The sequence below is a fragment of the Typopeltis vanoorti genome, chromosome 13 (assembly GCF_054136105.1).
Source record: "Typopeltis vanoorti isolate ZY-2024b chromosome 13, IOZ_Tvanoo_1.0, whole genome shotgun sequence".
NCBI classification, from domain to species: Eukaryota; Metazoa; Arthropoda; class Arachnida; order Uropygi; family Thelyphonidae; genus Typopeltis; species Typopeltis vanoorti.
In genome coordinates this window covers 70,860,940-70,887,993 of record NC_143561.1, presented here as the reverse complement: position 1 = coordinate 70,887,993, position 27,054 = coordinate 70,860,940, and the positions used below count along the sequence as shown (strand labels likewise).

At 36.8% G+C, this 27,054-nt stretch overlaps 1 protein-coding gene across 4 annotated transcripts in view; it reads left to right on the top strand.

Annotated features, from left to right (window-relative positions):
* Positions 1 to 27,054, top strand: part of LOC150100277 (alpha-N-acetylgalactosaminidase-like) — a 102,573-nt gene that overhangs the window by 61,054 nt on the left and 14,465 nt on the right. For all 4 annotated transcript variants that reach the window (XM_090402591.1, XM_090402590.1, XM_090402593.1 and 1 more), the window contains exons 3-5: positions 1,386 to 1,560; positions 13,030 to 13,204; positions 18,064 to 18,158. In XM_090402591.1, the coding sequence (XP_090258717.1) occupies positions 1,386 to 1,560; positions 13,030 to 13,204; positions 18,064 to 18,158 (445 nt within the window). The remainder of the gene's footprint in view (positions 1 to 1,385; positions 1,561 to 13,029; positions 13,205 to 18,063; positions 18,159 to 27,054) is intronic.

The window sequence follows — 27,054 nt, the reverse complement described above, 5'->3', positions numbered from 1 at the left end:
CCGGCCTGACTAACTTTTAGAAGTGATAGAAAGAAAACAACTATGTCACTTTCAACATAATCTCCCTTTACTTTAACACACTTTTCACATCTTTGAATTAACATTTCTATGCCCTTGAAAAGATAGTCTGTATTTTTGTCTGCAAAATGGCTTAAAACGGCTAAAACTGCATATTTCACCTCATTGTTATCTGCAAATTTTCTTCCTCGAAGGTCTTTCTTACGAAGAAGTAGTAGTCACTGGGTGCAAGATCTGGGCTGTAGGGTGGGTGTTCAATCTCCTGGAAGCCACAGTCCTTCACTGCAGCCTTTGCAACAATTGCCATATGGACTGGAGCAGGTGAACACCATGACTCAGTATCCCTTGTCTCTTCTCCTTTATGGAATTGCGTAGTTTATACAGGAGTGAAGCATAATATTCTGCATTCATGGTGGTATTCCTTTCCTTGAAGTCAATCAAAAGAATTCCCTGGCAATCCCAAAAGATTGTTGCCATGATCTTCTTGGTGGACCGACTGACCTTGGCTTTTCTTGGCAGTGCTTTGCCTGGTTTGCACCACTTCATGGATTCCCTTTTGGAAAGAGAATCATAATAAAGAGAATCTAAAAACTTCTGGGAACAGGTCACATGATGCTCCTTCTGAATTGAATAGAGAAGTCGGGGCACTCACTTTTATCATGTGAAGCTTCTCATGAATGATGCGAAAGACGGTTGTTATAGAAAGCCCCAGCCTTGCTGAGATTTCTTTGAGCTTCAGCTGTCTGTCATTGATCAGTTCCTTCTCAACAAAAGAGACGTTTTCCTCAGTCATCACTTCCACAGGCCAAATATCACAAGGATAATCTTCAATGCTCTCTTCCTAGGTGAAACTATTTAGCCCATTCCTTCATGATGGAATATGAAGGAGAAGCTTCCCCATAAACACCATCCAATCGCTGTTTGATAGTACTTGGAGAAAGCCCTTCTTTGGTGAAAAATTTTATCACTGTGTAGTACTCAATTTTCAATATTACAGCCACTTAGTGTGCCATGTGTTAGTCAAATGAGTGCCTCCAACTGAATGATGCAGGTAGGGAGTTGAAACTGGTACACTAACCTCCCCATAGATGGTGTTATCCATTGTGCATACTGTTGTTTCAAAATTGGCATGAATTTTGTGTCAGGCTGGAAACTTTTGGAACCTACCTCATACATACATAAAACTAAACTGATTTACAAGACATCTGATCCCTATATCCAAAAATTTATTGTTCTCATGTCAGTTATTTGGATATTTACTCATTATTTCAAATAGCTGGCCTTCCTTCCTGCAATTGAGAAATTTCAGATACCATGCAACCCACTGTCTCTATATTAATACTTTTATTTTATTATTTTCCAATTAGTGAAAGATTATATATGGATATGGCAGATCGTTTAGCAGCAGACGGGTTTAAGGATGTCGGTTATACATATGTTAATATTGATGATTGTTGGATGGCAAAGTCTCGTGATGCACAAGACAGATTAGTTCCTGATCCAGAGAGATTTCCTAATGGCATTAAAGCATTAGCAGACTATGTAAGTTTCATTGTTTGTGATATTCTTTCAGTTATATGTATAATATACATGTGTTAGATCTGAAATAGGCGACCTCAAACTTTACTTGACGTCACCATTCCAGAATCTAACAATTAACAAAAAAACATACTTGCATACTTATCTTTTAGCGCAGTATAAATATGTTTTTGTTTATAACAACTTCCTATATGATGAACTGTGAATTTTAAAGTTTTATATCTGAGTGTCTAACATGAACGTAAGTCAGAAAAAGGGGCAAAATAAGAGAGGAATTATTAATGAAAAATTGTAAGTGAAAGAATGTGTACTATTCAATAACATAGGGCAAAGATCACACTAAATACTGTAAGATCAGGGTAAGCACCCGCAGGCATCACATCTTAGAGGGCATCATGATGCATACGTTCCCCGAAACAAGAAGTCCCGTATGTTAATCGGTGAAGTCACCCAAACGGAGACCAATGGGTGAGACGATAAGATATTTCAAACTCGGAAAGGTGGCGCTCTAGGAGAGCAAATAAAACCCACGACACGGAAGTAAATTACCATATTTTTTCTTGTTCCTGAATTTTCTCTCCATGTGCTCCGAGAGTTCTTCGTGGGTCAGCTCTCATTTCTGAGGGCTGACTTACGATAGAGTTCAGTATGACACCGCAGTAGAGTTTCGACAAGACTAACCGCAGGCCATGGTGAGAAGATCATCGACGTAAAAAACAACCCAAGCAGAAAGATAACGTCCAGCCCAGGCGAGCACGTGTAACTCACGTGGTAACAAGGTCGAGACAACCAGATTCAAAACAAAGAACGAAGGACGGCAGAAAACCGAAGAAAGAGAATAGATAAGTACTCTCACTTGTTCTAGCCCCTTTTGAGAATTGACTAACATTTAAAAGAGCGCAATCTGAAATTTGTATTAAAAGAAAGAGTGAAGAATTAAGATCTGTGTAAATGACTATGTTTTCTTGAAGCGAGCTTTAAGGACTTTCAACCAGATAGAGATTTTATCATGTTTATTCCGAAAGAGGTTATAAAATGTGTTAAAGTACCTTAATGTCCAAAATGAGTTGTAATCGTAAATGTAATATGTATTGAGTTATTGAATTTACTGATATTTTGAAGTAAAGTACTAAAATGCTTTAAGACTGAGAGAGTGAATGAAAGGTAGAGGTTTAACATTAGATCATCATCATCATCAAATTCCTGCTATGTACCCTCAAGGGGTGTACAGGATATGACAGTACTACATGAAAAAATTACATCATTACTAACTTCCTATCTACAATTTTCCTCCAAATCAGTCTGTTACTTGTCAAGACTCCAACATTATCAGATCTTATATTTCTATCATCTAAGGCACTTTGTACCGTATGAATCCACCTATATCTTGGTCTTCCTCTGGGTCGTTTTCCTGCCAACCTGGCAGAGAACTTGTTTTGCTAATCTTTCCTCTCCCATTCTATTTAAGTGACCATACCACCTGAGATTAGCTCTGCTAATGCATTCCTGGATGCTGACAATGTCAAGTTCTTTCCTAATATCCTCATTTTTAATATGATATTGCCATTGATGCCATCTGTTCACACCTCTAATCTTTCTCAGGACTCTCATATCTGTGGTCTCTAGTCTTTGGTCAAGTGTTTTACTTCTGACCCAGCTCTCAGATCCATAAGTTAAAAGTGGTTTGAACACTGTCTTGTATGCAGCTAATTTAGTGTTCCGACTAATTTCTCTCTTATTCCATATGAATTTATTCAATTGACTTCCCACCATACCAGCTTTGCTGATTCTGTTGTCTATTTCTATATTAAATTTATCATCTTCAGTAAAAATTGTGCCTAAGTAGCTGAAATGTTTTACTTTGAAATGTTTTTGAAATGTTGTGAATGGAGAACCTTCCACAGGTTCTCCATTCACAACACAGTTGACATTTTCAATGATTCTGCCTATTTTCATTGTCTTTGTCTTTTTATTGCTGACCTTCATACCATATCTATTACAACAGCTATTCAATTTAGTCAGAGAATCTTGCAGACTTGTAGCAGATTTATTTAGAAGTATAACATCATCAGCATAAAGCAAAGAGCTGACATTAACATCTCCAATTTTGATATCAGGTTTAATACCACTTTCCTTCATAATGTGATCCATATAGATAATAAATAACAGAGGGGATAATGTACATCCTTGTCTCACACCAGATTTAACATTAAACCATCTTCCTGTACTTTCTTCAATTCTAACTGCTCACTTACAACTCGGATAAAGACTAAGTATTGCTTGATATAATGCCCCATTGACACCATATAACTGCAGCGTATTGAATAGCTTCTCTCTTGGCACCTTGTCATATGCCTTTTCCAAATCGACAAAACTTAAATACCGGTCTTTGTTATATTCCCATGCTTTCTTGACTATTTGTCGTAAAGTGAAGATCTGATCCTGACAGCCTCTATTTGGCCTGAATCCAGCTTGTTCTTCACCAAGCTTTTCTTCCACAATCTTTTCAACCGTTTCTCAAGTATACTGGCATAGATCTTTCCAGGAACACTCAGTAGGGAAATACCTCTGTAATTCTCACATTCAGTTTTATTTCCCTTTTTATATATGGGTACTATGAGAGCTCTACTCCAATCATCGGGAATTTGTCCCTCTGTCCGGGCTTTCTGAACTATGCAGTGCAGCCACTGTAAGACTTTTATACCACTATACTTCAGCATTTCTGGTCGAATATCATCTACTCCTGCTGCCTTTCCACATTTCAAGCCTTTGATGGCTTTTTCTACTTCAAGTATGGATATGTATTCTTGACTGCTTGCCTGGTCAGTGATTTTTATCACTGTGCTGTCATCACTGCTTGTTTCATTTAGCAGTTTTTCAAAGTAATTACTCCATACTTCAAGGATATCTTTTTCTGCAGTTTTCATGTCACCTTTATCATCTCTAACTCCTTTTACAGCACTCTTTCCTCCATTCCTAAGCTTCTTCAACAACCTCCAGAATATTTTGCCTCCTTCTTGATATTTATTTTCTATATTCTTGCCAAAGTCCTCCCGTGACTTTTGTTTAGCTAGTTTTACACACTGTTTAGCTTTCTTACATTTGTCTCTGTATTCTGTAAGAGTAAAAGCTGACTTATTTGCCAGGAACTTTTGATATGCTTTCTTCTTTTCCTTTACTACCTCTTTAACTTCCTGTGTTCACCAAGGAGTTCTGAATTTTTTATCCTTGCACACAACCTCACCACATGCCTCTCTGGCAGAATCAATCAAGGTTTTCTTCAGAGTTTGCCACTGAATCTCCAAGGTTTGATTCCTGTTCTCAAACTCTTTCATTTTCTTTTCAATAATCTTTCTGTATTTTAGTCTACAGTTCACATCTGAGAGCTGCTCAACTTTTATTCGCTTTAAAACTTTCTTACATGTTATTCTTTTCAATATGAAATTCAATTTTATCCTGCTCAAGACTAAATAGTAATCACTTGCAATTTCAAATCCTCTGTACACTCTGGTGTCCTGCACCAGGGAGAAGACACCACTATCAACAATAACATAGTCAATGAGACTTTTCTTATTCCTAGCTTCTTTTCTCCATGTGAATTTGTGCACATTTTTATGTTGGAACATGGTGTTAGTAATAACCAGTCCATGTCCTGAGCAGAAATCCAACAGATATTTGCCATTATTATTAGCTTTGCTCTTTTCTCAAAATTTTCCCAGAATATTTTTGTATATCTCGCAATCATTTCCTACTCTGCTATTTAGATCCCCAACAAGGACCAACTTTTCATTTTTCATTGTGTCAGTTGCTTTTTCTAGAGCGTCAAAAAATTCCTCCACTTCTACCTTAGTAGAACCTTCTGTGGGACCATAGGCACAAATAAGTCTCATTGTCCAGTTCCCCATTCTCATATTTGCCCACATTACTCTACTTGAGACTGACTGCCATTCAAGAAGATTAGCCTCGTATTTTGTGTTGAATACTATGGCTACTCCTTCTTTTCCTTGATTGTCATTGCCTGAATATAACATTTTGTATTTATTGCTTAGAAAGATCTCACCAGTTTTGGTCTTTTTTGTTTCAGTCACCTCTATTATGTCGATCTGGTACTTATCTAATTCCTCAGCTAGCTCCATTTCTTTGCCATTCAGGCTTCTTACGTTGATAGTACCGATCTTTAACTCTGGTGATGTTGAGTTGGGGTTTGTTTTCAGATTTGTTCTAGTAGCTGACTTTTCGCTGTTCACCCAGGTTCCCTGGCGAAAACAATGGGGGCCTTGTTTAACTGGGCGACGCCCCACCCGGCATGAAATTTTGTCATGTTGTACCATCATTTTTTATTTTGGTTTAACCAATAAGAATACAATTTGGTCGGCTAAATCCCAAATTGCCAGCCCATCCTCGTTCGTTCAGTATCAAAGTAGATACCCAACATGGTGAACCACGAGAAGGTGAGGATTGGACATTAGGTCAGAAGCCCTGGTCGGTTCTCCGCATTCCTTTAAAGGCTATGTGGAGGTCTCCTCTCAGTTATACAGCTTTGACCCTTAAGCACCCCCTTAACATTAGATTTGATGATCAATTTAACTTGTATGGCATTACTAATTGAATTTAATAAATGTTTTGATTCTTTAATTATATGTGTTTCTGATCATGATGACTGACCCTGACCCTTCATAAAACATCGAACCTAAGAACGTGTGTGTATGTGTGTGTGGGAATACCCCAATTGAAAGTAAGGGCACGACTGCAAAATAAGAGTAAAATTATGCCAGAGAGCCAAGTTTCTAGGAATTAGATTTATATTGTTAGTAACACCTGATATTCTATAATTAACCTAAAGGCAGAGTCTATCTCTAACTTTAAGGCTCAGGCTGGCACAGTAAAAAAATAAATTTGCCTGAGTGATCAGGATAATTTATAGAATTCAGGGAACGGGTAAACTTCTGGTGGCCCTTAAAGGTTAAGTTACATAAGAAGGAGTATAAGAGAAGCAAGACATAAGGCTAAGTTTATTATTAATGTGGATCGCATAACAATGATGCAACCTACTTAAAGTAGAGACACACGCGATAGAATTTGATATTGCGACTGTAATAATAAAGGCTAAAATTGAATAAGTTGTCCCGATATATCAATGAGAGAGATTCAAGATACACATAAAAATAGAAAAGAAGGTACGACACAACACATGTGACAAATATGAAAATTTCCTTTTAATTATGGTCATCCCTCTGATTCTGCTACTTTCTGCAGGATACCTACAAATTGTGAGTTTAATAATTGGAGAATCAAAATACACAAACATAATAACCAAAAAATGATGGAGAAATCAATTATTTAAAATTATGTAATATTGTGCCATCTGATATAATCATATCAAATTACCCTCTAATCTGTGTTGGAATGGTATTTTAGTATTAATGTTAGTAATTTATTATATCATGCTATCTTCAGGTTACCAAGAATTAGATACAGAATAGGGACTTCTCTGATTTATCATTATCCTGGATCTCCATGGAGTTATAAGACTCATTGTGAGAGATCCACTTTGACAACACAAAGTCTATCGTACTGCTCCTTATATTCATTTACTGGCTGTATGCTCACGATCCTCTCAAACAATGCATTTCATGCTCCTGTTACTCTCCTATCACTTCTTATCCTTTTACTCACTATTTCTTTTAATTTCCAGGGATGGCCTCTTATTCTTTCACCTTGTTTTACCATAAAAAATCTCCCCACCGTCATTTGCAGTCGAAAGATTAAGGTGTTGAGATATTCAAAAACTTGAATATCTCAATCCTATCAACCATCCATCTTCTTTACACTAAACTTCAGATTATATGCCTTCAGTCTCTCCTCATAACGAATGTTCTGCAGTCCCAATATCATCTATATCCTGAGTGAGAGCACAACTCATCACTTACCATTCCACCATCTCTCTTAATTTCTATGGAAATATGCTATACATATATGCTTACCATGTTAAGCTGGCACTGGCTATACCCTTCAATTTCTGTCCCTGTCAGGACATCTTCCTCTGTCAGCCAACTTTTGCTGATACCAGTAATCTTTAGACAAAGTGAGTCAGTGAATGCCTTAAATATATTTCCTTTATTCCTAATAATCCTAGCATTTTTATATAGAAAAACAACCACCGCATTTCAGTATCATCATAACAAGTGCCTTTTTTGAGACAATACGCGCTGGTAATTGCAGTGTATGTACTGGCAGTGATGTGACGTGGATGTGATACATGTAGAAATTAGCAATATTCAGTAATTTTTTTCAGATTTCAGAAATACCTAATTGAAAAGATGATTTCAGAAAAATTGAAGCACTTGACAAACATTTTCAGCACAACCAATTTCAACAAGTGAATGAGAAATGTTGCAAGTGAATATGATTGTCAGCCCAACCAGAGCCTTGTTGATGACATAAACAATTTCTTTTCCATTATTTGTTAAAACTGTAGGTCCATCACTGACATGTTTTGATCCAGGAGAATATGTCAATTTCTAACTGCTTAAGAAATGTCATTCAACAATAGACACAAATAGTATGGAAAGAAGTCAACATATTGTGTTGGATGAAAACTTAATAATAATTTGGCATTTTATGTATGTGTGTGTGTGTTATAATAAATTAAACATTTTTTATCATATACATTTTGCTTATTTTTTTTTCACACTTTTATAGTAAAATTATGTTTAATAAGTTGTGTGTTATATACTAAATTTGTTGGTATTCCAAAACAATAAATTGCACTATGAAGTAACAATATCAGCAAATATTTTTTTTTGTTTTGTTTTCATATCCTTTTAATTTTCAATTTTTCCTGCTAGCAAAGAATGAGTACTAATACTTATTTTTCTACATGCTAGCTTCCACTTTGGCAACTCTAGGTTCCTTGCCTTAATCACAGTTGTCCAGAAAACAGCAACCTGTTCAAATGCAACCCACCTCTTGCATACAGCTATCACTATCATTTAATTCATTATTAGCTTCTGTGTTACAGGGGCACATCAAGAGTATTTGCCGCCTAGGTGCAAACTTTTATTGGCCGCCCCTAATACTGCATTGTATAATCCAAATTAGATATTAGCTGCATAAAATGCTGCCTGGGTGTGGTGCATCCCTTGCACCCTCGGGTTGGTGCAGCCCTGCTCTGTTAAGATCTCTAAGCAACACACTTACTGTCTTTATCCTCACACTTTTCTGCTGCACAATCCCTAACATCAATCTTAAATCTCTCTCTCTCTCTCTGATTCACACCACCTCTCAGGTCATTCATATCAACCATTACTGTCATCTCATTCGTATTTTCATCTCACTTCATTGCCATTACCACGCTACCTCTTGTTCCTCCAGGCAAGCATTCTACTCTGCTCTATTCTCACACCTCCCCTTGAATCGCCATACTCCTCATGCTCATTGTGTTCTCTCACTGACATCCCTAACTTGTTTTGTTTCCACCAGCTCTGCTTTCTCTCCCACTTTCATTTCTTCCTCTCATCTTTCTTTCCCTTGCTCTCTCACTCTCTCTCTCTCTCTCTCTCTCAACTTCCTCTCTATCCCTGTCTCTCACTCTCTCTCAATTTCCTCTCTATCCCTGTCTCTCATTCTCTTGTTCTCTCTCTTTCTCTATCAGTTTTTATACCTTCCATTTTCTTTCTCAGCACTTCTGCTTCTCTTTCCCTCATACATTCTATTTTCTTCTCACATTCACTCACATGGTCAAGACTATCATCAGAACTTCTCCCTCTACCACATTAATATCCTAAGGTCAAGTTCATTGATGCTTCTTTGCCCATTCTCATCATCATCAAATTCCTGCCATGTACCCTCAAGGGGTGTACAGGATATGATAGTACTACATGAAAAATTTACATCATTACTAACTCCCTATATACAATTTTCCTCCAAATTAGTCTGTTACTTGTCAAGACTCCAACATTATCAGATCTTATATTTCTGTTGTCTAACGCACTTTGTACCGTATCAATTCATCTATATCTTGGTCTTCCTCTGGGTTATTTTCCTGCTAACCTGGCAGAGAACACTTGTGTTGCTAATCTTTCATCGCCCATTCTGTTTAAGTGACCATACCACCTGAGATTAGCTCTGCTAACGCATTCCTGGATACTGACAATGTCAAGTTCTTTCCTAATATCCTCATTTTTAATATGATATTGCCATTGATGCCATCTATTCACACCTCTAATCTTTCCCAGGACTCTCATATCTGTGGTCTATAGTCTTTGGTCAAGTGTTTTACTTCTGACGCAGCTTAAGTGACCATATCACCTGAGATTAGCTCTGCTAACGCATTCCTGGATGCTGACAATGTCAAGTTCTTTTCTAATATCCTCATTTTTAATATGATATTGCCATTGATGCCATCTATTCATGCCTCTAATCTTTCTCAGGACTCTCATATCTGTGGTCTATAGTCTTTGGTCATGTGTTTTACTTCTGATGCAGCTCTCAGATCCATAAGTTAAAACTGGTTTGAACACTGTCTTGTATACAGCTAATGTAGTGTTCCAACTAATTTCTCTCTTATTCCATATGAATTTATTCATTTGACTTCCTACCATACCAGCATTATTGATTTTGTTGTCTATTTCCATATTTAATTTACCATCTTCACTAAATTTCGTACCTAAGTAGCTGAAATGTTTTACTTGTTCCACAAGTTCTCCGTTCACAACACAGTTGACATTTTCAACGATTCTGCTTATTTTCATTGTCTTTGTTTTTTTATTGCTGACTTTCATACCATATCTATTACAAAAGTTATTCAATTTAGTCAGGGAATCTTGCAGACTTGTAGCAGATTTATTTAGAAGTATAACATCGTCTGCATAAAGCAAAGAGATGACATTAACATCTCCAATTTTGATATCAGGTTTAATGGCACTTTCCTTCATAATGTGATCCATATGGATAATGAATAGCAGAGGGGATAATGTACACCCTTGTCTGGCAGCAGATTTAACATTAAACCATCTTCCTGTACTTCTTCAATCCTAACTGCTGACTTACAACTCAAATAAAGACTAAGTATTGCTTGATATAATGCCCCATTGACACCATATAACTGTAGCATATTGAATAGCTTCTCTCTCTCTCTTGGCACCTTGTCATATGCCTTTTCCAGATCGACAAAACTTTAATACAGAGCTTTGTTATATTCCCATGATTTCTCAACGTAAAGAGAAGATCTGATCCTTACAGCCTCTATTTGGCCTGAATCCAGCTTGTTCTTCACCAAGCATTTCTTCCACAATTCTTCTTAAACTTTTCCCAAGTATACTAGCATAAATCTTACTGGGAACACTCAGTAGGGAAATACTTCTGTAATTCTCACATTCAGTTTTATTTCCCTCTTTATGTATGGGTATTATGAGAGCTCTACTCCAGTCATCAGGAATTTGTCTCTCTGTCCACACCTTCTGAACTATGCAGTGCAGCCACTGTAAGACTTTTATACCACCATACTTAAGCATTTCTGCTCGAATATCATCTACTCCTGCTGCCTTTCCACATTTCAAGTCTTTGATGGCTTTTTCTACTTTTTATGTCTGTTGAGTGTTTTTTTACCACTGTGCTATCAGTGGTAAAAAACACTCAACAGGCATACAGTCAGGAATACATATCGATACTTGAAGTAGAAAAAGCCATCAAAGGCCTGAAATGTGGAAAGGCAGGAGGAATAGATGATATTCGAGCAGAAATGCTCAAGTATGGAGGTGTAAAAGTCTTACAGTGGCTGCACTGCATAGTTCAGAAGGGCTGGATAGAAGGATGAATTTCAGATGATTGGAATAGAGCTCTCATAGTACCCATATATATAAAAAGGGAAATAAAATTGAATGTGAGAATTACAGAGGTATTTCTCTACTAAGTATTTCTGGTAAGATATATGCAAGTATATACTTGAGAAACGGTTGAAAAGGATTGTAGAAGAGAAGCTTGGTGAAGAACAAGCTGGATTCAGGCCAGATAGAGACTGTCCGGATCAGATCTTCACTTTACGACAAATAGTCGAGAAATCATGAGAATATAACAAAGATCTGTATTAAAGTTTTGTCGATCTGGAAAAGGCATATGACAAGGTGCCAAGAGAGAAGCTATCTCTTCACTTTCAAATATGTTATTCGTAATACTTCCACTGCTTCTAAAGTCAGAGACAGTAACGCTCAAATCACCCAGTGCTTTCTACTGCTTACATTTCTCTCCTGCCACATTTATCATATTATAGTTATAACTAGCCATGAATTTGGATTGCATGAGATAGTGTAGTTTTGTATTAAGTTAATTTCTGGATAGGTCACTGGTGTAACTAAAATTTTCCTCTTCCTCAGTCCTGCACAATACTTTCAATGGTCCTTGTTGGAGAACTTTAAATGAGACTTTTGTCTTTACTGTATGCTCCTGATCTCCTTTCATTTTGCCTATTAGGCTCCTATTCCTCTTCCTACCTCAAATTATGGATATTTGTAGTGGCTACATTGTCTCACTAGCTTTGCTGTGAGGAAGGAATCACATGGCTAAAAAGATCTAGTACATAATTTACACCCTTTTCTATGCAGTTATTTTATTATCTTAATAATGGGTTGGGTTGCATAGCTGCATAATTGCCCTCTGTGATTTTTCTTCTGCAACCAGAGTAGATGTTTAGTTAACCCGTTTTCTTTCAAAATATTAATGGAAAGCAGAGCTTGTTATATCACTTTTGGTAATGATAGTGATCTTGTGTTCCATATACATTAATATGCTGAATCCCAATGAAACTTCTCAAGGGATCTAAAAATTTCAGTTAAGTTATTAGTCATTTCTAACTATAGATAACCTCATTTTAGTGAACTTGTGCACTGTAACAAACTATAACAAAAGGTTCAAGTTAAGGCTTCACAGCTCATTGCTATTTTAAAGAACATTTACTATAGTGAACATTAGCAACCTACTCCTTTGTCTCTACTGGTTGCTATGAATGCACAATATTTGATAGTAAAGATTTTACAAGTAATTCACATTCTTTTGGAGATATTATTAATATATCTAAAGATTGAGTCATATTTGCATGCTGCATAGTAGTTTATCCTTAATATTTAAAGCCATTTATCTGGATTCCTCCAGATATTTTCTTTTATCAGTTGTTATACCAGTGGGTTCATATCATCCTAGTAACTTAATATACCATACATTTTGTTAATTATTTTTTTTTTACTAGAGTAAAGTAATTAATTTTTCTAAAAATAATCTTTGGTGCACCAAAATGTAAAATCTTCTTTTCACACTTCATATCTATAAGCTGTTTCTGTTTTTTAAGATAGTGTGGAAATTGAACTTTTTTTTTGTGATGTGATTGGAATAAAGAGGAATTAAGTTTTAAACTGATATAATTTGACATTATGTGTTGTCATGGAAGATAGGTGTTTCAAATTGGAAACATTTTCATAGGTACATTCCAAAGGTTTAAAATTGGGTATCTATGAAGACTGTGGAACAAGTACTTGTGCTGGATATCCTGGCAGTGGTGGTCATTTTGAAATAGATGCTCAAACATTTGCAGAATGGGAAGTAGACATGCTGAAGCTTGATGGCTGCTATGCTGATCCTAAAGATTTTGACACTAGTATGTAAATATTTATTAATCTCTTTATTATACTGTATTAATATATATACTAAGTGAATTTATCTTCTTTGATATTCTGTATAAATTAGAGATTTTTTTTTTACAGCAATTTCATTTTTGATAGTGATTAAAACATTTTACAAATATTGCGGGAGGGGAATGAGTATTTAACTAATATGCTTTCTGTTAAGCCTAAATGTTAATGTAAATAATTTTATTAATTTTCCTTATTAAATAATCAAGTCCAATGTGGATGGCATGCATTGGTAGATTACCACAATGAGTGCAGGCTAAGCAATTATCATGGAAGACTTCAACTATGAGGATATAGATTGGAAAGAGGAAAAGGCATGTGACAAAATGAAAATGGAATTCATACAGTTACTAAATTACCTGAAACAGAATGTGATAGAGAGGACCAGGAATTTGAAAGTTTTGGATCTGTCATTAGCATCAGATGACCTATCCAGAACTGCAAGTAGCAACTTTATCTCCAGTTGAGGAAAGTGACTATCCAGTCTTGTTCTGGAAGGTTTCTCAATGGGTGGAAATTTCACTCAAGAAAGGGTTTATGTGGAACAGCAAAGCTGGTGATTATGACAAATGTAATTGGCAGCTCAGAGCAGTGCTATAGCATAAGAAGCTACAAGGAAAGAATGTCAGTAGTGCATGGGAAACAGTTAGGGATTGTTTGAGAGAATCAGTATCAGACTGCATACCAAGGGTCAAGTGGATGAACAGAATAGGAATTAAATGAATGAGTAGCCATATAAAGCATTGGGGAGAAAAATAAATAAAAGGTGATCAACATGCTCATGAGCAATACAAAGGGCAAGAAAGAAGAGTGACTAGTATGATAAACAGTGGTGCACCCAGAGGGGAGGCCCAGGAGCCCTGGCACCCTCCCAAAGAAAATTTTCCAAAAATCTTTTCTGAATTAAAATTCGGAAAAGATCATGTCTTCTATTTCTATACTACTTATGAATTAGCGATCCTTGCAGACGCTCAGTCATAGGTCGTATGTGATGCGTAGTGTCGTGACGTTCTCTTTTTCCAATGTTCGAATCCGCCATCTTGTTATGTCACTTTCATAAAAAAGAACAACTAATTGTAAATTGGTCACCAATCCAAGGTAGAGAAATTTCTATTATAGTGCGCCACTCTAGCCTTAGATTAGTCTATATAAAATAGCAGGATCAATTCACAGATAGTTAGTTAGCAGTCTCCTCATTCATTCTAGCCGAAGTATTTGTTTTCCACTTGGGATTCCCGCAAGATTCGAATTTTTATGAACGGTGCAATAAAAAGGAATTCAGGCAAACACAATAATTAGATCAACAAAATAAAACATTTAATATAAGCTATATAATACATAAATTCTACTTCTAATTTCAAATAATAGGATCAAGATAAACATTAGGTCAAGTCAGTCACATTAATTCAATCTTCCAAACCTTCACATACACTTTCTCAGTTTCTGAGTCACAAAGTTCCTACACTTAATTAATTATAATAGAACTTCCTATCTAAGTGGTCACACACACAATTCTCAGCTATGCTATACGCTTAAAGAACACTGCAGGCACTAATTGCTGTAAATATCTTTCAAACAATTTTTATTTTTAGTTCTCAATCTCAAAGAAATTCCACAGTTAAAGTTAGGTTAAGCATAGCGTAATTAACATTCAATTCTTCATGCATTGAAATAAATGAATACGACAGTCCTTACCAGAAACAGTTCCTAGTACATCAATTACGTTGTGAATAACTTTCAAATATATCTATTATACTTAAGAACACATTTATAAGACTTCTCCAGAGTTATAACTAAAACACTATTAATCACACTTCACAACTCTAGATATCATCTGTAGGGTACCTTAATTATCCTTGTTGCCATTCATTAGACAAATAAACATTGTGCAGTTCTCGTTAGGGCGATTTAGAATTAAGTCGCAATTCTAGACTAACTGGATTTAATCAGAATTCTTCACTGAACATCCAGTTTCTTTATATCATCCGATTGCGGCATTAAATTCCTTTTATTATTACTGCTGACTTCACCTTCAGCTAACTATAAGATTCACTTCGTCTTTGCTCGCTTATAAATATTATTCCTTTTAACTTCTGCCCTTGAGAACTGTTCATTTACTTCCACCTCTCTAGTTCATACCCTTGCTTCCTTTCACTTCAAAATTTCTGTTCCCAATCTCCTTTCGTTACCTCTATATTTTTTTTTTATATTCTCCTTGTCCTAGCTCATGCTCTGTTCCACTCGCGTTCGCTTCTTCATGCGTCTCCATGACAACAAATAAAATATAATAAAATTGAGCTATTGCATAACTCTAAACTTCTATAACAGAAATAAATAGAGAATATTTACATTTCAATTAATACGCAGTTAAAATTATCAAGTACAAATTCTATAATATTAACATAGTAATAAATAAAATAACTTAATAATATTTAATACAGTATTTTCATTATTAATACATATATCTTTGATTAATTAATTTAATATTAGACAAAATTAAGGTAGTTATATGAATATTTAATTGTAAAATAAGTGATTTACATTAAATAATATTTACAAGTTTTGCCTATGTGATGGAAGATCATGTTGGATTCTGAAACAAATAATAATTACTTCAATCTCTATATAATCAGAATCCAACAGTAGTGTGTAATCTCAAATCGCATACCTAACTTGCCCCCCCAAGATTAAATCCTGAGTGCGCTACTGATGGTAAGAAAGGCCAAATCAGAAAATTAGCTAACAAAGCCAAAGAAAATCCATAAAAAAAATTTTTTTTTTTTTTTTTTTTGCATGTAGCAAGTAAAAAGAAGGATGACTTTAATCAGTGCTGAAGGTAGAAAGATGACAGAAGCAAAGAAATAGTTGATCTACTAAGTGATCACTTTGCAAGGGTGTATCATCAGGCAGAGACTTTGCAGTTACTATTATGACAGAGGATGATGCAAAAATTGAGGTAGATGAACTGGAGGTGCTTAATACAATATAATAAATGTAGTTTAATCCTTTATCCAAGTGTAAGCAAACAAAACAAACAAAGTTTGCCCCTGAAAATATCTTCAGGACTGAGGTAAGGTAGTGCAACACCAGGCAACTCTGAGCAATGGTGGACAAGCTCTCATTACTCCTTGTCTCAGTATCTCCCATAATGCAAAGCACATCTCCTTGCGGACATGTATACTACTATGCATTAAGGGACCCACTACCCAGACCAGTTTCAACCTTTATTGAGGTCTCGTCAGTGGGAGGCAGACCCAAACGTGGAGATACTAAGGCAGAAGCAATAGGAGAGGTCATATTTACCTATAGGAGTTGCCAACAGGTGTAGCACCTTATTATTGAATTACTCTGGATTTAGAGGGCTGCCTTAGTATCTCCATGTTTGGGTCTGCCTCCCACTGACGAGACCTCAATAAAGGTTGAAACTGGTCTGGGTAGTGGCCCTTCCCTTAATGCATAGTAGTATACATGTCCGCAAGGAGATGTGCTTTGCATTATGGGAGATACTGAGACAAGGAGTAATGAGAGCTTGTCCACCATTGCTCAGAGTTACCTGGTGTTGCACTACCTTACCTCAGTCCTGAAGATATTTTCAGGGGCAAACTTTGTTTGCTTACACTTGGATAAAGGATTAAACTAAATTTATTATTAAGTAAAATACTTTCTACATTTATATCTCCTCCTGAGATTTTTATTTAATAAGGTTAAAACACCTTATGGTAACTTGTTCTGGTAAAATACTTATAAGCTCTGTATTACTAAAATCTTGGTATTTCTAGCCTGGCTCCCACTGATGAGACCTCAATAAAGGTTGAAACTGGTCTGGGTAGTGGCCCCCTTGCCTTTAATACAAAGCATCATACATCTCCTCCAGGAGATGTGCTTTGCATTATGGGTAAATATTAAGACTAGTGATCAGAGCTTATTCTACTTTTACCATGAGTTGCCTTGGTCTTGCACTACGTGCAGCGTCAGCTAGACTTGCAACACTTGCAGGTGCAAACTTGACTTGTTTGTTTGCTTACTTGGGAAATGTAGTAAAACCAGGTTTAAAATAGCTTGGTATCTTTAACATTTATTATACCCAAGGTAAAATACTTTCTATTTTACTATTTATTATAGTCTAACCAACCAAGTGAAAAAAAACTTCCAAGGTGCTTAATACATTGCAAAATATCACTGTGAATGCAGCAGTGGGACTGGATGGTATGTCAGCCAGTATGCTACAAGAATGTGCAAGAGAACTGACAGTGCCTCTGATGAAGCTGTTTAAGTCTCAGCTCCTGCAAGGTTCCAGGGAAGCAGAAAGAGGATAAGATACTTCCATTACATAAAGGTATCTCCACCAGCCTCACATCCATTCTCATCTGTCATAGTAACTGGGAGCCTTGTTCTAGAAACCAAGCACAGTAGTTTTTCATGACACTTAGGGTGGTGGGCTCACACTGGATAGCGAAATACATGTATCACCTCAACACATTTACAAATACATCTATGCCCACAGTGGGATTCACACCCACAGCCTGTTGGCTGACAAGCAGATATGCAAGCCACTGGGTCAGAAAAACAACTTGCCTTCTGGGAAAAAACCTGCACAGTTCTGAAATGATTTTTTTGAATATTAGATAAACATTCAGCAGAAGTTTGTTCTTATGAATGAATTTATTGGTAATAATTAAGTAATGTGCAGGAACTCATATTTTCTAAAAAGACTCCACATATCATCCACCAAAAATGTTTATATATAAAAGATATCATGCAGTTTTTAGTGATTTATTTATTTATTTATTTTTATGTTGTGCACAATTTTTTGTTTTGATTTTAGTATATCCAGAGGTGACCAAAGCATTAAACAGTAGTGGAAGACCCATACTGTTTTCATGTAGCTGGCCAGATTATCAACGAGCAGAAGGAATGGAGGTTAGTTTTACTGTATTAAGCATCACAAGAAATTAAATAAAAAAAGTGAAATAATGTTGAATGTTTAATATTCACTATTTCTATATAAACAAAAAGTCTGTTGGTTAAATTTGTTTGGCATCAGTAGCAAATCTGATTTTTTTGGATGCAGATTTTTTTTTTTTTTTTTTTTTTTTTTTTCAGTGTCACTGGGAATATTATAATGTTGAAAGTTTATTTTTCACTTGGTTAGACTATAATAAATTTAGTTTACTCCTTTATCCAAGTGTGAGCAAACAGTTTGCGCCTGAAAATATCTTCAGGACTAAATATGGTGTTGTTACTACCTTACTTGGGTAAGGTACTGGCTCCCACTGAAGAGACCTCAATAAAGGTCGAGACTAGTCTGGGTAGTGGCCAATCCCTTAATGCATAACATGATACATATCCACAAGGAGATGTGTTTTGCATTATGGGAGATACTGGGATAGGAGTATTGTTATCTTGGTCCACCTTTACTACGAGTTTTCCAGTGTTGTACTACCTTACCCCCAGTAAGGTAGTACAACACCATATTCAGTCCTGAAGATATTTTCAGGTGCAAACTTTGTTTGCTCACACTTGGATAAAGGATTAAACTAAATTTATTATGGAATATTATAATATTAGTCATTGTAATTATAATCTGGATTAAAATTATCCACATATATCAGTGTACTTTCCTCTTTGGTATAATGCTAAGTGTGAATCATTGAAGGGACTTTTAATGGTGATAGACTATCATGACACATTCTTTGCACATCCTGAGGAGATAACAAGGACAAGGGGCCATCTCTATTCAATTTGTGAAAGGAGGTGGTGTGTAAGAGGGTGAAAAGTGGGTGAAACAACTGATGGTGATATGGTTTTAATTATAATGCCATGATTATAAATAATTATAACAGTTTTCACCACAAATTTATTTTAGTGCAGTCTTGTAAGGAATTCATATTAATGGAAGTTTTTTCACTTGGCTATGCTACCAATTATATATTTCGTTTAATCCTTTATCCAGGTGTAAGCAAATAAAGTTTGTGCCTGAAGTATTTTCAGGACTGGGACAACTCGTGACAAAGGTGGTATAACTTCTTACCATTTGCCTTAGTATCCCCCAATGCAAAGCACATCTCCTTGTAGACATGTATAACATTATGCATTAAGGGAAGAGTCACTACCCAGACCGGTTTCAACCTTTATTGAGAGCTCATCAGTGGCAGCCAGACCCAGAGGGGGTGATACCAAAGTGGAAGTAATGGAGAAGTCATATTTTCATAAACCAGTTGCCAAAAGGCATCACACCTTATTATTAAAATTCTCTGGATTACAGATAAGTTGATGGATGGTTTTTCACTTGGTTATGCTACCTTTGGATAAAGGATTAACCAAATATATAATTGGTAGCATAGCTAAGTGAAATAACTTGCATCAACTTATCTCTAATCCAGAGAATTTTAATAATAAGGTGTTGACACCTTTTGGCAACTGGTATATGGAAATTTAACTTCTCTATTACTTCCACCTTAGTATCATCACCTCTGGATCTGGCTCCCACTGATGAGACCTCAACCGGTCTGTATAATGACCCTTCCCTTAATGCATAATGTTATACATGTCTTTAAGGAGATGTGCTTTGCATTAGGGGATACTAAGGCAAGTGATGAGAAGTTATTATTATTATTATTATTACGTGCAGCTCCAAGGAGTCCTTAGACTCATCGAGGGAGGCCCAACATCATGTCAAGAACAACTATTCGACATTCACACAGTATCTATCATACTTCACCTTGAATTCATTTACAGTCATGGCACCCACAACAGACTCTGGCAGCTTATTCCACTCATTCACCACTCTCCAAGTAAAAAACCTAGCTCTAACACCATTGCTAACCACACTCTTACCAAGCTTCCATGGATGGCCCCTAGACCTCCCACTACCAGTCCTATTCTCAAAAATATCTTCGGAATTAATCTTATAGAAACCCTTCAGTAATTTGAATGTCTCAATCATATCACCCCTTTTTCGCCTATCAACCAATTTCTGCAGCCCACAAATCTTCAACCTGTTCTTGTAAGGTTCATTCCATAGTCCTGCTATTATCTTGGTCACTCGTCTCTGGATCCTCTCCACCTCCTCCTCATCGAGAAGAAACCCTGGTGCCCATATCTGGGCACAGTAGTCTAGATGAGAACCTTGATAAGATGGTCTTATCAAGGCTCAATACAGAGGAACAATAACCTGTTTGTCTCTGCTTGTTAAAGTATTTTTCAGCAACCAAGTGATTTGATGAGCTGATTTAGCCACTTAATGTGCACCCTAAACTTCAAGTCCCTGTCCACCAGCACTCCCAAATCCCTAGCTTCATCAATCTCCTGGGATACGGTTCCAGCAATGTGATATACTGCTGCTAATCTTTTCACCCCAAAATGCATAACCTTACACTTTGCCACATTAAATTGACATCCATTTTCCTTAGCCCAGTCCTCCAAACTATCCAAATAATCTTGCAAAATTTTGACATCCTGTGCACTCACTATTGCTCTACCCAACTTTGCATCATCAGCAAACAAGTGAACACTTCCTCTCAGATCCTTTCCTATATCGTTAATGAACAAATTGAAAAGCAGTGGTCCAAGAACAGAACCCTGCGGCACACCACTAGTCACAGGCCGTCTTTTGGACTACTCCTGAATAAACCACTCCCTGATATCTCTCCATCAACCACCCTCCTATCCATCTCACAAACAAAATATCCATCCCCATATGCTGCAGTTTACTGATTAGAATTCCATGTGGTATCCTGTCAAAGGCCTTAGCAAGGTCCAGTAGAATCTCTGTAAGCCCATTACCCTTATCCAGTTCAGCCGTCACTGTGTTATAAAACGTGAGCAAGTTACTGAGGCATGATCTACCCTTCACAAAACCATGTTGTCCTCCATACAGTATCCAATTTTCATCTATCCAATCCTGTATTTTTTTCTTGACTATTTTCTCCAAGACCTTGAAAACAATTCCTGATATGCTGATCGGCCGGTAATTTTCAACAGCAGTCTTGGAACCTCCTTTATGCAGTGGAACTATTTTCCCCTCTTTCCACCCCCCTTGGGACTAACCCAGACCCGAGACTCAAATTAAACAAAATAGTCAAAGGCACTGACAATTCTTTAGCTGCTTCTCGTACAACACAAGCTGGTATACCATCCAATCCCGCAGATGAATTGACATTAAGTAGTTGTAATAGACTATTCACCTCCACTTCATTCACCACAATTCCCGTGTAAGCTGTTGGTTTATTCGTTTCTGCAACATCACCACCAGGATGATATACTCTTGCAAAGTGCTCACTCAGTAATTCTACTATATCAACTGATTCAGTTATCTCCCTACCATCAGCATTCTTTAAAATCATTCTGCCATATACATTTTTTCTTTTGCTTGCAACATATCGAAAAAACTGTTTGGGATTCTCTTTAGCCTGCATGGCTAATGTTCTTTCATAATCCACTTTTGCTTTTCTTACCACACTCATTACCCTTCTGGTCTGGGCTTTATACCGTTCATGGGCCTGCAGGTCACCTTTCTCCTTAAATTCCCTCCACAGTTGTTTCTTTTTTTGCAGCTCAAGCTTAATGGTGTTATTCATCCATTTAATCCCTACTTGATTTATTATTCGGACTTTAGGTATACAGTCAGCCATTGCCTCCTGCAAACACTTCTTAACCACCTCCCATGCACTATCAACATCCAGCTCTTGCAGTTTTACATGCCACGGCACTGAACCAATCAAACTTCTAAGCTTGTAATACTTACCAGCCCGATAATTCCACATGTACCCTGTCTTAATTGTAAATTACACACCTTTAGCCACCTCCCAAGTTAAGACAATATAATCACTCTCACCAGTTGGTGGCAATGTGGTCATATTCGTTATAATCAGATGCTCAGATGCAATAAATAGGTCAAGCCCTCTCAGACTCCTAGTATTTTCCATTACATGCTGTTTCAGATAGTTATCCCTTAATAACCGCATAAAATCCAATTCTTTCCTCCCATGTGTCCTCCTCCTTCCAATCAATGTTACCATACTTGAAATCTCCCATAATAATTACCCTCCTTCCACTCATTTCTTCTATTTGCTTATGCATATATCTCCACCATCTTTTCCATCGCCTGGTCTATAGTAGCACCCAATTGTATATTTTGTTCTGCTAGTCTCAATCTCACACGAAATGGCCTCAAATGTGCTCTTTTCTCTATCCTGCAATTCAACTTCTATTCTCCTTGGCTGCAGCTCATCAGCTATCATCACTAATACCCCCCCCCCCATTTTATTCTCCCTGTCATTCCTGAACACACTATACCCCCCCCTCACATTCAATCCCACTAGCTATATCATCTACAGTCAGTCAGCCATGTTTCACTAATGCCAATAACCTGTGGCCTGGAAGTGCCAACCAAGGCCAAAATTCTTCCTTCTTGTTCCTAATACTCCTAGCATTAGTATACATGAATTGCAGACCTCCGTTGGCCCCATTCCTACCTTGATGCTTTATACTAACTATCCCATTCTGATTTGTTGTCCTTATTTGCTCGGGCATATTATACTTATTCATACACTCAACTGCCTCCTTAAGGTCTGCATATCTACTTTCCCCACCCCCTTAATAAATCTAGTTTCCCTGATTCTGCACATCCACTTCATTCAACAACACTTTTTCAAGTCTCCTTACACAGAATCCATTCAGATGCAAACCATCCATCTTATATAGATCCTTTCGCCCATCGAACTCACTCCACACGTCCACAAATTCCACACCACTCGTCATGCATAACCCACGCATAAAGTCATTTACAATTATGGCCCTCCTAAACTCTTCACTGTCATACCACGGCAAAAGACTAATCATCCTAACTCTCTCACTCTTTTCTTTTGCTACCTCAAACAATTCATTCAGGTCCTCTATCCTTTCCATTTTATCTCCTTTCAAATCATTTGTACCTGCCACAACTATCATTTCTTTCACTCTTTGCTTTTGCTCCCTTATAGACTCACATACGTCCTTAATGGTCGTACCAGGTTGGTACGATTTTGTCAAATTCTCTACTATCACACCTTGTACTAACGAATCTCCATACAGCATTCGCTCCTTCATTTTATTTACATTCACAGTCATAATCTAATTTTTTCTATCATACTTTTTTTTATTGACTGGTACACTCAGTAGACATTTGTGCATATGCTCCAGCTGCCGCATTGCTCTATGTATCGCTCTGCTCAACAGCGCGATCTCACTCATTGCATCTCTCTCATCATTTTTATTATCTGTTAAACCATTAATTTGCTCTGTATTAATACCTTCATTCACACTTTCTACGTTCACACTCTCACAGCTCTCTGGTACAACCTCGCAATTTCTTATCATATCGCTATTTTCTACATTCTGAAATTTGACAAAAATATCACACTCACGACCTGAAACACACTTTAATTCCTCATTTTCCTTACATTTTCTGCACACATTCACTCCACTATCATCATCTAACCATACTCCAACCGCTCTCTGCAACGTATACATTTCACAGATAGTACACTGAATAATCTCCTTTATGTTACCGTTATTGAACAAAGATGGCAAACCATTATTACTAGCCGCCATTTTTCTTCTTACCGGAGCCATGTGCTATCGTATCTTATCGAATTAATAATTGAAACAACACCAAAATACACAAGCAGACACACGGAGATATGAAAAGCAAACAAAACTACATAATATTCAAGCAAAATTGTCAATGATAACTTAAAATAACACTTATCTTATCAGGAGCTCTCAACAAACGCTACACACCACGAGTCCCTCTAGCGTAGGTGTCCGTAAGTTATACCACCTTTGCCACAAGTTGTCCCAGTCCTGAAAATACTTCAGGTGCAAACTTTGTTTGCTTACACTTGGATAAAGGATTAAACCAAATATATAATTGAATTCATATTAATTTTCTTAATGTCTTTGCTTACAATACAACAAACATAAAAAATAAATATGATAATTTGCAAAGCTGCTGATATTTTGTTGGATTGCAAACAGTGGAGTACAGAAGTAAAACACACACATCAGAGAATCTTCTTCTTCCTCCTCTTGTGCCTTTTCCCATCTATTTGGGGTCAGCTTTCTAAATGATGCAACTTTATGCATACAATCCCAACTGACTTGTTGCAGAGCCTGATGTTGAGGGGGGGGGGAGTATTTTTGTCTGTACAAGTGTGGGTTCATGGGGCTGGTTTGCCTTTTCTGAGGAATGAAAAACCTGAGTTTCCAGGAGAAAAAAAAAAACCCTCCACTTCCTTATGAGATCAGCTAACTCACCTTTAGTTGAAAGAGACCAGATAGAGGTTCCTCACATCTTGGATGAGAATCAAACCCAAGTCTTTCTGATCAAAGGGCTTCATCTATACTAACCGAGCTACATAGACTCTACATCAGAGAATACATGACACTAAATCACATAATTGTGGAAACCATTCAAGCTGGGTAACAGACAAATAACCAGAGTCTCATCTTGGCACACTCCAGGGCTGTCTTTGAAATAATCTCTAGCATTGGCTGAACATGGTGTTAAAATGATGGTATCCCAGATATTTGATAAATTAATGCAGCCATACTTTGAGGTTCGGGGAATATTCATTGTTGTTGGTGGCTCAAAAGGTCTGACTTCTGTGTATGATGGTGATGTGTCTAATTCTTATGTTCTTTGTGGTGGATGTTAACAGGTCTTCTTGTCTGTCCATGATGTGCAGAGAGTGGAGTTTTTCTCAGGAGAATGGATCAATTGCTATCCAATATGTAGTTTAAAAGTGGAATGAGGATCATATTTCTTTAGTACTTTGGGATATGTCTGAAAAGATAACCAAATATGGAGGACAGGAGGCTAGTACTTATCTGTTTTACACAGATTATAGCCATTGTCTAAAAAAGTGTAGTATAGACAGTTGAGTTCTGTGCTAAAGGTCATATTATTGTAGTTGGTAGCTCTAGCCCTACATATGAATGCAATTCCTGCCTGCATGCATGCCTAACAACAAACTTTCTCACTTTGTTAGAAATGATGGCTATTCCATTGTTTTTGAACTGGTAAGAAAGTTTTCATTGTTAAACATAATCTTTGTTCATATGGAAAAGACTGAGGTAGCAGCAGTACTTGAATAGATTTCTTTTGAATCTTGCATTTCATTTGCTAGACCTCACGCTATGCTGACTAATTTGTAGGACATACTGGAGGAAAGTGTAACATCTTCGTACTTCCCTTGTGATGCCTTCAGCTGAGAGACAACATTCAGTGTGTTGCGATCATTACTGCATTCTGTCCATAGAATATTAAACATTCTCCAGAAGTCATATGAAAAATGTCCTTTGTGTGAAGAACATGTTTGCAGAAGGCATATAAAGAGAAAGAGAGAGAGAGATGGAGAACAGTTGCATGATGATTATAAGGCTCACACTAGGAATAGTATAATGCTGTTAGTATAATGTATATAATGTTGTAGTATAAAGTTGGCTAGTATAATAAAAAGAGAAAAATTAAGACTAGTGCTGTGATCCAAGGAGAATTCAAGAAGTTCTCTTGTAGCAAGTAGGAGGAGAAATGATTGCCAACAGATGGCCTTGCTGGGTGGAGACAAGTAATCAGGTGTCCAATGCAGATGATGTAGTAGAACTATTTAATGATAACTTTATTAGGGTGTTTCATCTTGATAAAGTTGGCTTTATACCTAAAGGGATAGGCAGAAGAATAGAATTGAAGGAAGGGGGATGTATTCCGAATACTGAACATTTTGGATGTCAGTAAATTAGTGGGACTAGATGAAATTTCACCACCTGCCTTGCAGAAATGTGCTGAGGAACTGGTTGTACCATTGACCTGGCTTATTAATGAAAGTCCTGCAATGGGGCAAGTTCCTGAGTAGTGGAAGGAAGATGAGATACTGGCATTGCATAAGAGTGGTAGTAGAATGGAGACATCAAACAACAGGCTAAATACAAACTATAGACTAGTTTATATTTCCCCTGTGGATACGATTTGGAAAAATTGGTAAGAGTGCACATACAGAATTGAGCAGATGAGGACTGTATTATTTATGAAGGCCAGCATGGATTTCCTAAGAGGTGCTTTTTTTTAGTACTCTGGTTGCCTTTAATAATAGAGTAACAAGAGCAGTGGATGATGGAAAAACATACGCTGTCATTCTTCTGAATTTTGTAAAGGTATTTGATAGGGTGTCATGTGACAAGTTGATATTTAACTTGCATCATGTGAGTTGGGATGTCATGTGGAATTGGATTGGAAACTCTTTCTGACAACTATCAGAAAATTGTATATAGGGAGGAACAGTATTTGGCAGAGGAAGATTACAAATGGAGTTTTACAGGGGTCAGTACTTGGACTGTTATTGTTTGTTCTTTATGTTAATTGTATTGTCATTTTATGCATTTGTTTGCAGATGATGCGAAGCTTCAAAGTCATATTAGTAATAGTGTTGCAACTCTTCAGGAGGATTTGAGTTAGGTGGAAAGATGGTAAATGAATGGAATTTCAGTTTTATATAGCTAAATTTAAGGTTTTGAAATTTGGGATCGATAGATGAGATGCTTCATACTCAGTTGATGGAGTTATACTGGAAGAAATGGCAGAAGCAGAGGATCTTGGATGATTATAGATAGAAATTTGAAACTCAAGGGACATGGTACAATGGTGTTAAAGGCAATTCATAGTCTGCTGTGATGCCAAGAAGGACACTGACCAGCACAGGTAAAAGGGTGGGTGTTTCATTGTAGATAGTCCTGATCATATCATATCATATCAGGATTATTGCACTCAGATCTTTTC